The 14,436-nt window shown below is 29.2% G+C and overlaps 1 protein-coding gene and 2 long non-coding RNA genes across 3 annotated transcripts in view; all 3 read left to right on the forward strand.

Annotated features, from left to right (window-relative positions):
- Positions 1–5,890, forward strand: part of LOC139426253 (uncharacterized) — a 10,116-nt gene extending 4,226 nt beyond the window's left edge. The window contains exon 2 of the long non-coding RNA XR_011637494.1: positions 5,503–5,890. This is a non-coding gene — a long non-coding RNA (uncharacterized lncRNA). The remainder of the gene's footprint in view (positions 1–5,502) is intronic.
- A 2,771-nt stretch (positions 5,891–8,661) lies between these two features.
- On the forward strand, positions 8,662–10,574 carry LOC107450434 (uncharacterized). The gene is made up of 2 exons (XM_071183866.1): positions 8,662–8,668; positions 9,532–10,574. Exons 1-2 carry the CDS (start codon positions 8,662–8,664, stop codon positions 10,572–10,574), a joined length of 1,050 nt encoding a protein of 349 aa, XP_071039967.1.
- A 3,587-nt stretch (positions 10,575–14,161) lies between these two features.
- LOC107450447 (uncharacterized) overlaps positions 14,162–14,436 on the forward strand; it is a 4,930-nt gene continuing 4,655 nt past the window's right edge. Inside the window, exon 1 of the long non-coding RNA XR_001584923.3 lies at positions 14,162–14,314. This is a non-coding gene — a long non-coding RNA (uncharacterized lncRNA). The remainder of the gene's footprint in view (positions 14,315–14,436) is intronic.

Genomic DNA, 14,436 nt, shown 5'->3' on the forward strand with positions numbered 1-14,436 from the left:
TGTCGACGAAATGACCCTGTCGACGAAATGACTTGTCGACGAAATCACTTTTCGACGAAATGACTTGTCGAAGAAATGACTTGTCGACGAAATGACTTGTCGAAGAAATGACTTGTCGACGAAATGACCCTGTCGACGAAATGACCCTGTCGAGGAAATGACCCTGTCAATGAAAAGACCCTGTCGACGACATCACTTGTCGACGAAATCAATTGCCGAAGAAATGACCTTGTCGACGAAATTACTTGTCGACGAAATGACCCTGTCGATGAAATGACCTTGTCGATGAAATGACTTGTCGACGAAATGACCCTGTCGACGATATAACCCTGTCGTTGAAATGATCCTGTCGACGAAATGACTCTGTAGACGAAATGACCCTGTCGACGAAATGACCCTGTCGACGAAATGGCCCTGTCGACGAAATGGCCTGTCGACGAAATGACCTTGTCGACGAAATGACTCTATCGATGAAATGACCCTGTCGACGAAATGACCCTGTCGACGAAATGACTTGTCGACGAAACAACCCTGTCGAGGAAACGGCCTGTCGACGAAATGACCTAGTCGATGAAATTGCCTGTCGATGAAGTGGTGTCGATGAAATGGCCTGTCGATGAAGTGATTGTCGATGACCAGACCCCTATTTTGGTTATAAATCACTAAATAAAAGTAGCCAGGAAAATGACTGATTTTCATGCGACAAACAAATTATTGACAGAAAAAATTATTTTAAACGAAGTTTTTGTAAATAATAACCTCTGCGTATATTCCAGAAATGCTTACAACGGTTGAGATAAAAAAAATTAGATATTAAAAAATTTTTGGGAAGTTTTGAAGCTAGTTACTATTGGAAATATTGTTTGTGACATACCAGGAAAATGACAATTTGAAATTCAATTAAATTTTTAAAGAATACAAAGCAGTCAATAGTGGTACAAAGTCATTTTAAAATACTAACAGCAATGCTATTTATAAAATTTAAAAAAAAAAGTTCTTTGAATATTATAGTAGTAGGTCTTGGAGCAAAAGACTGTAAATTGTCATATTTCTTGAGAATCACCCTTATACTCTTTTATTTGAAATAAAATAGTAATTTTAAAGCAAAACATATGACTGCTGATTAAAACAGGTAACCTTGAAAAAGTAATATCATAACAACTATTTAAATAATTTAAAACCATTACAATGCAGAAAAATTTGATAACATTAAGATAAACAAATTAAAGAGACATTATTAAAATTTTAAAATAAAATTTGAATTTTGGTTGAAATTATAGCATATAAAAAGACGAAAACGATCCATTCATTATGTGATGATCAAGCTTATAAGGTAAGTGAACTAGAATGTTCAGATTCTTTTAAGCATACTGATAACAAAACAAGTTTGTTTCTTGACCGCTAAAAACAGAATTTTATCTCCAAATAGAAATTTTAGACAATAGAAATTTCAATTATTTTCTTTCATATTGGAATGCTCAAATTTTTCTCCGGAGCTGACTAATGACAAAACAAGTATCAAATATTTTTTGTCCACTACAAACAGAATTTTATCACCAAGTGGGGAAATTATTGTCAATAGAAATTCCGATAATTTCCTTCTCAACTAGAATGCTCAGTTTCCTAACTAAGGACAGAATAAATAAATGTTAATTATTTTCGGACAGTTACAAATATAATTTTTATCACCAAATAAAAATTACTGTCAATAGATCAGATTATTTTCTTTTGAACTGAAATGCTCAGATTAGTTTGGAGCTGACTAATGACCAAACAAGTTTCAATTATTTCCTCACTGCTACAAAAAGAATTTTATCACCAAATGGCGAAATTATTGTCAATGGAAGTTCCGCGATCATTTTTCTTTTCCAACTAGAATGCTCAGAATTTTTTTAAGCTGACTGATGACAAAACAAGTTTCGATAGTTTCCAGGCCAATGAAATAGAATTTATTGTCACATTAACACCAAAGTGAATTTATCCTCAATTTATGGAATATTTTTGAATAGCTATAATGTCTATAGCTGAATGATAATATAGATTTATAGAGTGATAGTATAGATTACCAAAGTGAATTTATCCTCAATTTATGGAATATTTTTGAATAGCTAGAATGTCTATAGCTGAATGATAGTACAGATTTATAGAGTAAATGATTATAAAGAAAATGAATGATTTATAGAGTAAATGATTATAGAGTAAATGAATGATTTATAAAGTAAAATAATTTTATTTTTGTCAGACATAAAATGAAAAATGTATGGTGAATTACTTTTGTGTGAACTTACAATTATCACTGTAGAAAATCCTTCAGTAGTCATGCGCCCTATGCTTCCTCTTTAAGGTCTGGCAGAATTAAATTATTTTGTTCTTTTTATTTCACTTGAAACAATAGTTTTTTTCAATTTGTATTTTGTTTTATTTTTAGTAATTTCTCCTTCTTCATTTCTAAGTGATTACTTCTTAGCAACTTATGCTTGACTAACCTATGTAAATTAAAGTCTTTATTGAAATTACTTACAAAAACTGAAATAAATTGCAAAATTGTAAATTTCAATAAAGTCATGACATTTATTCAATACCCGCGAGAACGCTTTCGGGGCATATCACACCCCAGCCCTACAAAAAAATGGGAATATTTCTAATTTGTGAAGCCAATATTTCCTATTGCGTTTAGTATCTGACTTTATACATGATCTTGAACTTCTTAAAATTTTTTTCTCATTTCAATAAGCGTTTTAGAAAATAATTCATCAGTATAGTTAGTACATGCCCCACGTGTTGAAAAGTGTATTTTTTTTTTAAATTAAGTTTCGATTTCTAGATTATAAGCAACCTATTCATATAATTGAAAAAATGGCTGCATACTTGTCGAATAATTTTAATAATATTACCGTATTATTTAAAGGGTTCTAATAATAGCATATGTTCAATGGTCACTCTACTTCCGTCAAACGCGTTTAGAGCGTCAAACCGAAGCATGAAAGATATTTCGATTTATTTATAGCAATACTGATCACATAATGCATTCAGCTTCAGTTGTTCATTAAACTGTTGTCGTCTTGTCCTTCCCTTCCTTAACAAATCTAGAATTTCATAATTTCTTTTTAAAATTCCTTCTACTGCTTCTGAAATGACATTAGGAAGAATTATTACAGTCTTTTTAAACCTCTCTAAATTGCATTAACCTCTTTTCTCGTTCATAAAAATCGCTCGTCATCTACCGATCGAAATTATTTTTATTGCATTTTTCTGCCTCGTGGTCTACACCGACACAACATTATCAAATTAAATCGACATTCAATCCTTAAAATGGACACTATTTTGGTCTAAAAAGGGTAACTTTAAGTATCACCACCATATAGTATGAATATACATATACATATTCATGCTACATTACGGTAATAAATGAAATCTCAATTACATGGGCACTGTTTAAATGTGAAATCCTTTCTTGTTGAATAATTTAAAATAGTTAAAGGTTGTTCTTTAAGGGAACTCTTGTCTTATGAAATAGTACATTTCTGCAAATAATATGCTTTTTGTTCGGAATTTTTTCTCCTTTTCTTTTTTTTTTTGTTAAATTTTTTTAACCATTAATTTGTCTATTAAGTCAACCTGAAAAAATAAGTGTTAAGTAATAAAACATAATTAATGTAACTAACGCAAGTGTTTCGAATCATTAGAAATTAATTCAAAAAATTATAAGTGAAATTCCAGCGTATATTCACTTATTTTTGATCTTTGTTAAGTTTCAGATTTCAATTGAAGAATATGCATAACGTAATTTTTTTCCTTTTACATAAATAATACATAAATAATACTTTTTCGTTTTATATTATTTTGCTCAATCAACCAATATTGAGGAAGGTATTTTATTCGTATTGTTCTGTTGGTCTAATCTGAATTACTAATTGCACTGAAACTGGTATTGTACTCTAGAAATTTTTTTTTAATCTTGTTCTTGATAAGCAATTCGTATTTTTGTCTCGATGCGAATTTTTATTTGTACTTGAAATATAAAATTTCAATAAATTATTTTCAAATTAAGTATTGTTAATATTCAGACTTAGTATTGGATTTATGTATATAAGTATTCAGATTTAGAAATTAGATCAGAACTTAAGTACTAACTTTTAACTTGGCAAAATATTAAAATTAAACCAGGGTTTCCTGAGTGAATATACTGAATTTTATTTTCAAATCGTAAACGATTGAAATCAAATTATTTTTAAAATAAAAATGCTTGATTTAAAAATTGAAAAAAATTTCATTTTGATAATTTTTTCGGTTTTTCATAATTTTAAAATTTGTTATAAATATACTGATGGCATTTATAGGCTTTAAAAAGTAAAGATGCATTTTTGTGTTCCTTTTAAAGAACTTATTTAATACTTTTTAAATTTGTAAGAATATATATGAATAATTTTTAAATTTTTAAGTACAAAGTGGTATAAAAACCGGTAAAAATTTGTAAGAATATATATGAATAATTTTTAAGTTTTTAAGTACAAAGTGGTATAAAAACCGGTAAAAGGACCTTAATTCTGGTTATTAAGCCAAAAACTATTAAAACCATTTACTTGGTAGTTTTTTCGTTCATATGGTAACGGTTTACCGGAAATTCTTTTTCGGAATAATCGTCCGCGTTATCACACATTTAGTAGAAAATACAAAACAGAAAAGTAAATTTAACCCAATAAATGTTTTTATCCCATGCTCTAAGGTATCACTATGAAATAACCAATTTTTACCATATTTGCCAAATTCTAACGCAATATATAAAACAATATTATATTGCTAATTCTCCTAAAGTCAAAGCGCTTCGGTAAAAATTACCGTGCTTTTTTGTGTTCTCTTAAAGCCAGGAACACGGTAAATCTTATCATATTCCAGTAGTTATGACCATATTTTTTTCAGGATAATATAGTATTTAAAAAGAAAACCAGGTATAGATATATACTAATTGCTTCAGCTTATAGTGCGATTGTTTTGATCAAATAAGTAGGTTAACCTGTTCCTTATAAAAATATTTATGAAATTGTAGACAAAGTAAGTATCTACAACCTAGGTATATTATTATTTTTTTTCAGTAAATTTGCATGCGTTATATGTCACTATAAAACAAATTTTATTGTATTCGTACAGATTCAAACACATTGCCATAATTTTGCTTTTAAAATCATTTTAATTTTAAATAGATAAATAACTGAAGCAAAAAATCTTAAATAATTTAAATATTGAAGTAAGCCTGAAAAAGTAAAAAAAAACAATTAAATTTAAATAAAATATTTAATTTTTGATTGTTTTAAAAAAATTGTAAAAACCACAAACAAGAACATTGAAATAGTTACATCAGCTTATTGCCATCAAGCACATTGAAATATATACAAGATTTTAATTACAGTACACTTCAAGTATTTTGTATTTTATCGCAATATTAACTAAAGTAGTAATTCAGGTATTTTGTTGCACTATATAAATCATTGAAGTGTTTTTCAGATGCTGAACATTAAGGTAGTAGCAGTTTTGTTGTTAGCCAATATTTTACTAACTGCAGCTCAAACAACAGGCGACGGTGTGCAACCCCAGCATGTCTCCACTGAAAGGACCATGATGTCAGCCGTAAATGACATCGTCCGGCAAACAGTTCATAATTTAGAATTAATTCTCAGTCACATCTTGCATGCTCCTGTTATGATACCTGAAGCAGTAATTATGATGATTGTAAAATATTTCCAGAAAATGTCGCAATAAGTTTCTTGCATTTTAAAATCTATCTATAATCAGCATTACAGTTTTAAAATATTAACTTTGATGATACGATTCTAAATTTTGTTGTATTTATCTGTTTTAAATTCTGATAATAAAGAAATATTCATGTTTCTAATTTTTATTCATGTGTATAAATATAATGTGCCGTAATATCGATATACAGCAAACGGAAAAGACCATGTTGTCAGACGTAAATGACATCGTCACATTGGAAAGCAGTTCTAATGAAGAACAATTTCTCAACTTCATTAATCAGGCTACTGTCGTGATACTTGAAAGTGTGATTAAGATGATCGTAAAATACTTCAAAAAATATAGAATTATATTTCTTGCATTTTAAAATCTATCCGTAATCAACGTTATACTTTCAAAACATTAATTTTGATAATTCGATTCTTAATTTTGTCGTATTGTTTTGTTGTAAAGTGTGATAATAAAGAAATATTCATGTTTTTAATTTTTCATTTATAAATATAAGAAATGTCTGTCTGTGTGTCCTTTACAGAGTCCTAAACACCCCGACAAAAAGCAATGCGATTTGGCATACAGATAGTTTGAAGCACTGTCTACATTAGAACATTCTACCTCGAACCGTTCGAGCGGGATGAGAGAAAAATGAAATGAAATTTTCGGATTGGTTAAGTGTTAGTCATTGTTTTAAATTTAACTATAGACGATTCAATTTTTTGCATATTTTTTGAAATAACGGTGATAATTATAGCTTATAACTATATTTGAGCTTATAGCCTTATTTGATCAAAAAAGAGTTTATTGCACATATTTAAATATTTCATATTCGCTACGTCGGATAAATTCAAGGAACAACATTACATGGTAACACGCGTGGTCTACTTAAACTTCTGAAGTTGACAGATACCACGTGCTTCTTTTTTATTTATATTAATTCTTTTAAAACGTTTTACTAAAAATTGTTACTTAAAATCAACGGTAAGTGGATCAAAAAAATATTTTTGTATCCAAAAATAAAATTAATGAGAAAATGATATTAATTCGTTTAGGAGAAAGGCATGAAATCGTCATATTATTATTGACGCCAATGATGCTTAATTAATTTAAGGATACTGAAATAAAAGAAATAAGCTATGTACTTTCTAGTACATAGCTCATTTCTTTTATTAATTCCTTTATCAGCTTATTTCTTTTATTAGCCTAATTAAAAGCAGTGAAGTAAAGTTTTTTTTTGTCTTGAAGAACCGTAAGAAATTATGAAGCTATCACTGACAGCTATGATACTTAATTAATGTTGATACTATGTATTAATTGAAATAAGAAAAATAACTTATGTACCAAAAAACAAAAAATAATGCAGAAAAATGCTTATTTGTCTTGAGGAATCGTAAATACCGCCTTATTGTTATTGATACTAATGCTTAATTAATATTGATAATATGTATTAATTGAAATAAAATAAAAATAAAGGTGTCCCAAAAAGGAGAGATGGAAAAAAGAGTTAATGGGTAATTTGTTTAAAAAAACCGTAGAAAAACGCCAGTCATAGATAACGATAACACTCAATTAATATGTACTACTGACGGTAATATGTACTACTGGTATTATGGTAATTGGTGCAGTTTTGATAGGAATTCTATAACGGGTTTTCTGTAGTTTCAGAAAATATTTTTTTCAGTGGCACCAAAGATAGTGTTTTAATATTTTAAGAGCTTTTTTCCCCCACTACTTATGAATATTTTAGCAGTAAATTAAAAAGTCAGGATCATGCTCCAAAATCCTTATTGAGTTCTAATAAGAATTTGATATTTTTTAAAAATTGGCTTCAGTTGGCTGCTACTGACAAATGCATTTCGCAAGTAATTGAAACATTGAAGGGTAATAAGTAGAGCCCGGATTTGGATGACCTAAAAAATCTCAATTAATGCCCTTAAAAAGTGCAAAAAATGCCCTTATGAACTGCAAAATATGCCCTTAAAATGCGAAAATTGCGCTAAAAATGCCTTATGACATGACTTAAATAGAAGTAAAAATATTGAACTAAAACAATGTTTTACTCTTCAAAATTATTACGAGTCGTTTCAAAAAATATAAAGCAATGCAATACTTGTTCTACGTTCATTAAAGTTCGACAAATATGTTTTATATCCAAAAATAACAAAAAAAAGGAAAATATATTGACTCCAAAACATTTTCATTTTGTATAGAAACTTAAATGAATATAACAACTTCCATCTCATAATATTACTAAATATCAGAATTACAGTGGATTATTAAATTTTTTTTTAATATTTTGAAATGTAAACGAGCGTCTCTTGTCTGAAAGCAAATTTTTATACCAGGAGAAGCTTCTTTCAACGTCTACTGATGTTATTGGTGCGTACTTGAAAAGGACGGTCACACTTACTGACAATTCTTCTTCAATTTGAAAAGATGTTGCTTCACCTGTTAATATCCTAGAAATTTTCTTCATTGTTTGGAAGCCAGTGTAATAATAAAAAATTATAAAAAATAATGAAAATTAGAAAAATTTAACAAAAAGTTTAAAAAATGCTTTAAAATGCAAAATACGCCCCAAAATTTTAAAGAAAATGCCCTATAAATCTCAAAAAATGCTCTAAAGGACAAAAGATGTCCAAAAATGCAAAAAATGCAAAAAAATGCAAATGTCATCAAAATCCGGGCCTTAGTAATAAGTAATAAGTACTAAATGTACTAATATAGGTATAAAATATTATATTGACATATTTGGTGACTATTAAAACTACATCAATACTAAGCGGTTTTAATACCGATACATTGGAAATAAGTGCTTTGCATACCCCTCGACAGGAATATGTATCGGATATGTGAGGAAAAAATTACTTGATAGTGGTAAATTTTGACTATCTTGAGTTGGCTGCGAGCAATAGCATCATGGCAAGTGAGACTAAATGCATTTTATCTTTATTCTAATAGGATAAACTACAAAAAACGATATTTGCTTACTTCAATAACATAAAGCCACCGAAAAGGGCAACAAATAATATTAAATAAAAAAAATTAAAATCATTTTAGCAATTGTATTTTAGCAATAATTCAATTGTGGAAGAACCAGGTAAGCGACATTTTCAAGACATAAAAAAATTGCATCCGAAATATTTTATAACCGATTTCTAAGAAGGTGGGACTAATAATTTTATTTAACACTGCCTAATTTTAAATAAAGCTCAAAGATCAGAAATCACGAAGTATTTAACGAAACCTCTTAGTAACAAAATTTCTGAACAATAAAATCACGATGGCTACGTGATTTCTTCAGTCAGAGGTTTTGTACCGTGAAATTTGGAAACTCTGTATCCAAATTCAAACAAATGGAATCTAGACTTCTACATTGCGCTGTTTTGAGCCCTTTATTGTTTAATATTTATATCAATGATCGGATCAACTCATTGGAAAATATTCCCGGGATAAGAACTGCTCTGTTTGCTGATGACCTGGCTATGTGGGCGAGTGAGCCAAAGAACTCCCAGGACAGGCTATTATTTATTTAACGCTACACTTATTAAAGCCCTTGAGCAACTCAGTGTTTGGTGTTCTGACAACGCCATGCATGTTAATAAATCCAAGACCATCTGCCGATTTTTCTGTCTAAATTAGTCGTCCTTTCAAAGATCAGAAGTCGGCATTTCAAAGATCAGAAAGCACGAAGTATTTAGGATGCAGTTTGGATTCTAAGTTGAGAAGGGAAAGACATGTTGATTAAGTGTGTGGAAAAATTATTAAGAGACTTCCTGTTTTAAAAAGGTTGGCTGGTTGCAAATGGGGATGCAGCCGGGACACTTAAATTTGTCTATCAGCCAATTTTCAGTTATTGTAATGAAGTCCTTATCTCTACTGCTGCTAGCACCATTCAAAAACTCGACATAGAACAAAACCAAGCTCTACGTACCATTACTGGCACTATAAGATTCACTCCTATTCTGGCAATGCAGTGTTTGACTGGAAACCCTCCAGTACGAAGCATAATTGAAAGAGACGCAATCCTTCTTTATGAAAGGCTAATTCGCCTACCCAACAATACATTTTGTAGGGATTACGACACCAACGCAAAGAGAAATCTTAAAACACAAGGAGATTTTTTACAATATGCCTTTCCGGCAGCTAATGACATAAATGTCCACCTCAATCCGAAACGTCTCTATAGGCCTGTTTGCCCTTTGAGTTATGGAGGGATCTCGGTGTGTCTGAGTCTAGACAGGCAGGTTAATAAGTGTCATATGAGAGATCAACAGCTCCGTGCCATTGCTCTATCTACTATTGAAAACAAATTCCCTGGACATACATGGTTACACGTCTATACAGATGGATCGATGTTTAGCGATGAAGACGGAGCTGGAGCCGGTGTGTATTGTGATCTTCTTTCGTGTTACTCACCAATTGGCGCTCATTCCCCCCATTACGATGGTGAAATCGAGGCTATTTATATCGCTTTGAAACAACTGGCAAACCACTCTTCATCATTCTGTACAGTGGTTACATTGTCAGACTTCACGTCTGCGTTGGAATCTTTTGCAGATAGACAGTATAATACCCGTATTCTGGAGTGCAGAGAGCTCGTAATGTTGATCTCTGTTTCCTTCCAGTGGATCCTAGCCCACCGTGGGATTCCTGGAAACGAGGTTGCCGACTTTTTAACCAAACAGGGGGCAGGGATCCTCCAGAGACCTTTGAAAAGCCACTCCTTTCACGCAGTCAAACTCCTGATAAAAAGAAGATGTAACACCAGGATAAGACAGAAAGCATTATGCAACTCTGAAGGGCCCTACTGCTTGAGGATAAACAGTTGATTCCAGATTTTCCTAGAAGAGCAGCTGTGGCACTTTTCCGCCTTACTAAAGGTCATGACTGTTTGCCCGGGTATTTGTATCGATTTGGGCTTTGTGATTCTTCTTTTTGTCCCTTGTGTGGACAACATCAAATGTTTGAAGCTACTCATCTTGACTCGTGTTCTGCCCTTGTGTTTTTAAATTGTAATGCACAGAGATATTGGAAGGCGTCACATCCAATCTTCTGGGCTTTTGTAATAAATAAATAAATTTTAAATAAAACTCATGCAAGCATACTAAATACTAATGTGGATTAGTTATGCTAAGATTAAGGGGAAAGCAAAAACAGTTCGGCTGCATTAAACATACCCATATTGATGCAATCATTTTCTCTGATTCATTAATTTCCAGAAACTTTTTACTCACCTGGTTCTTTCCTCAAGCTCTTTAAGTGTGTCGGTGTATATGTTTCAGTTTTTAGTATGATTTCGTTGTGTTTGTGTTTCTCAGTACTGATGAATTGATTCTTTACTTTCTGTCTATTCATCCCGTGCGAAGAACGGATATTAAGCTAGTTCATAAATATAAATATAAATATACAGTCTTACACACCTATAACAATTAGAAAATGACCAAAGTATAACATTCTTTAATCCAGAGTGTTCGTTGAACTCGAGTTGACGTGACTATTCCTTACAAAGATGCTTTTGTTTGTAATATTAAGAGCTGTTGTCCGGTATTCCCCACAGTTATTGTATTAAAGCTAAGAGCAACAGCCCAGCATTTTGCCTGGTATTTCTTACAGCGATAATTTTCTAAAATACTGCAATTGAGAGTTGTTACAATAATAATCATCGATTATTAATAACAACCAAAAAAGTTTGTTAAAGTGAAAATGTTATCTCTCTCTCTGTCATCTGCTTAGATAAGCACTTTTCTATTTTTTTAAGTCATTAACTGAATAGTAAAAATGGGAAATTCGATTTTACGATTGGAAATCACGTTCTGTTGCAAAACCGGCTAAATCCGGAAAATGAGTTGCAATTGTGTGTTTAAACTAAGATTTATGGTTAGTTACCAAAGATGGGTCTGAAAATGGATGTGCGCAAGGTAATATTATACTGGATAATTTAAAGAAGTTGACAATAAATAACTTTAGAAAATAAATATTTGTTTAAGAAAAAAAGATATATAAAATAGAAAAGAGAAAGAAACATGAATTGCCTGTTTTCCACACAATTTTAGTCACAGATTTGCCCGGAATGGATTTGCACATGGAAAAATTATATATATTAACAACGAAATTTTTTAGTAAGTAATTTTAGCCATGAATTTGCCCGAAATGGATTTGCACATGAAAAATTATATATATTAACAAAGAAATTTTTTACTAAATAATTTTAGCCATGGATTTGCCCGAAATGGATTTGCACATGGAAAAATTATTTAAATTAACAAATAAATTTTTTAGTAAACAATTTTGGCCACGGATTTGACCGAAATAGATTTGCACATGGAAAAATTATATATATTAACAAAGAAAATTTTTAGTAAATATATCCACAATAATATACGATTAACTCAATGTTGGGTATTCATTGTTTTTTTTATCAAATTTTGAAAGAGTTTATCTATTTGTTTTCTGGATAAATAAATATCACTGCATATTCTTTTAATTATATTAATTTCCTTAAAGGTGGTATTTAAATAGGTGTTACTAGAAACATTAGAATTCCAACTAATTGGTTTAATTATTAAAATTAAAATCATTTCTTTTATCGTATAATTCAACAAAGCAGATATTTTCTTCTTTTATAATACCCAAATTCAAAAAATTGAAATTAATATTATCCTCATGATTCCGAGGCAAGATTAATTCCTCGGGGTAAATATTATTTATTAAAATAGTGTAATCTTGAAAATTAAAGATAATTAAATCATCAATAAATCTAAAAACAAATTTAATACTAAGAGTATAATTTATTTCATAATAATGCAAAAATAAGTTAGTTAAGAGAGATGAATAATTAGATTACGGTATTCCATCAATTTGAAGAAAAGTATCCCTTCCATTGTAAAGATAATTACGAGAAAAACAAAAATTAATCCGAATTTCCCAATAATCGAAATCGCAACAGAGGATATTTTTAAAATCATAGTAATAATTCAAAAGGACATCTTTTAGTTTAGAAAGGGGAATGTAATTGAAAAGATCCTGGAAATCAAAAGTCGCAATAGAATTAATTTTATTATGTTTAATGAATTCTAAAATCGGTTGATTATTAGTGATAATCCAAGAGAAACCTTCTTTAGAAATATTGTTAATAATTTTATTTAAGTAGTTAGAGAAAGTAATGCCAGGTTTAGTTAGATAAGTATTAGATCCACATGTGATAGTTCTAAATTTTACAGGAATTTTATGAAATTTAGGACTGATAATTAAGTAAGGAAATTGTATATTGCTAATTTTAATTTTTAATCTTTTATATAAAGCTAAAATTTTTTTAATGACAATATTATTATTTTAATTACTATGTTACTATTTTTTAATTCCGTATTTAAAAGTTCAACATGGAATTTTTTACAGAAGATTACATAATTATTGTTAGCTTTGTCTATGGGAGTAATTACAAATTTTTTTTAAAGTTGCTTAATTGATTGAACAATTTTGGAAAAATTTATTGAATTTTTACTGTTATTTAAATTATCCTTATTATTAAAAATAAAGTTTTTAAAGTAATAACAAACAACCCATTTCCATTCTGTTAGCATACCTAAAGATAAAGAGAATCTATATGATATCTTTAAACTAAAACTAATGAGATCATTAAGAAAGTATTTTAGAATTTTATTGATTAATATATGGTAAATGGGTCTAAATTTTGTGCGTTTTATCATTAAATTCCTAAGTTTCTATAATATTTCTATATATTTATATAATTTATATTTATATAATTTCTATAATATAAAACTATATAAGTTTTCTATAATATTTAAATTACCAGCAATAATATGTTTATGATGTTTATCTACAAAATCAAAATATTTATCCTCCTCACAGTGACATTCATAATCGGATATATCAATACTCCCTAAATTTTTGCTTTCATCATTATAATTAAATATAGTTCTACCAAGAGATTTATTATATTTAAAGCTTTTCATTATGTTAAAATCTTTTAATGGAAATAAAGTTTTAAAATTTAATTAAAAGATTTTATTAAAATATTTAATTTAAAGAATAATTAACTAATTTAATTAAAAGACATATATTTGAATGACACTTTTTTACTTTAGAAATTTTAAAATAATCTTTACATGCAAACAGAACTCTTCAATGCCATTCCAAAACTCTTATTTTATTGAAACAAAAAGAATTACTTTGAAAAAAAATCATTTTTTGCTCTATCATTAAAAATACTTATGATGGAACTTTTTAAATAAAAAAGAATAACTTACATCATTATACATGCGAGCATTAATCACATAACGGTGTTTAATCATTTTTCAAAATTTAATGTTTTTATACTAATTAAATATTCTTAATAAATATTGTCTTTCTAGAAATTCTTTATGATGACATTGCAGATGATACTGATATTATTACCGAATAGGTCATGCATCATCAGTTTCTATTTTAAAATTCTTTTTCTTTCCATCCACTTCTCACGAAGAGAAGCATTGAGGAAACTGAAAAAAAAATTCATCATATTAAATATAAACCTTAACACATTGGTTCAACGGCTTACAAATTAAAAAAAGTAAGTTCATTTGCTATCATGTTCATAAAATTTTGTTTAAACTATAATATATGTATATAATATATATATATGCGATATCGACACATGTAAAGAATCATTTTTTTCTTTGGATAAAAACATTG

The sequence above is a fragment of the Parasteatoda tepidariorum genome, chromosome 8, assembly GCF_043381705.1.
Source record: "Parasteatoda tepidariorum isolate YZ-2023 chromosome 8, CAS_Ptep_4.0, whole genome shotgun sequence".
NCBI classification, from domain to species: domain Eukaryota; kingdom Metazoa; phylum Arthropoda; class Arachnida; order Araneae; family Theridiidae; genus Parasteatoda; species Parasteatoda tepidariorum.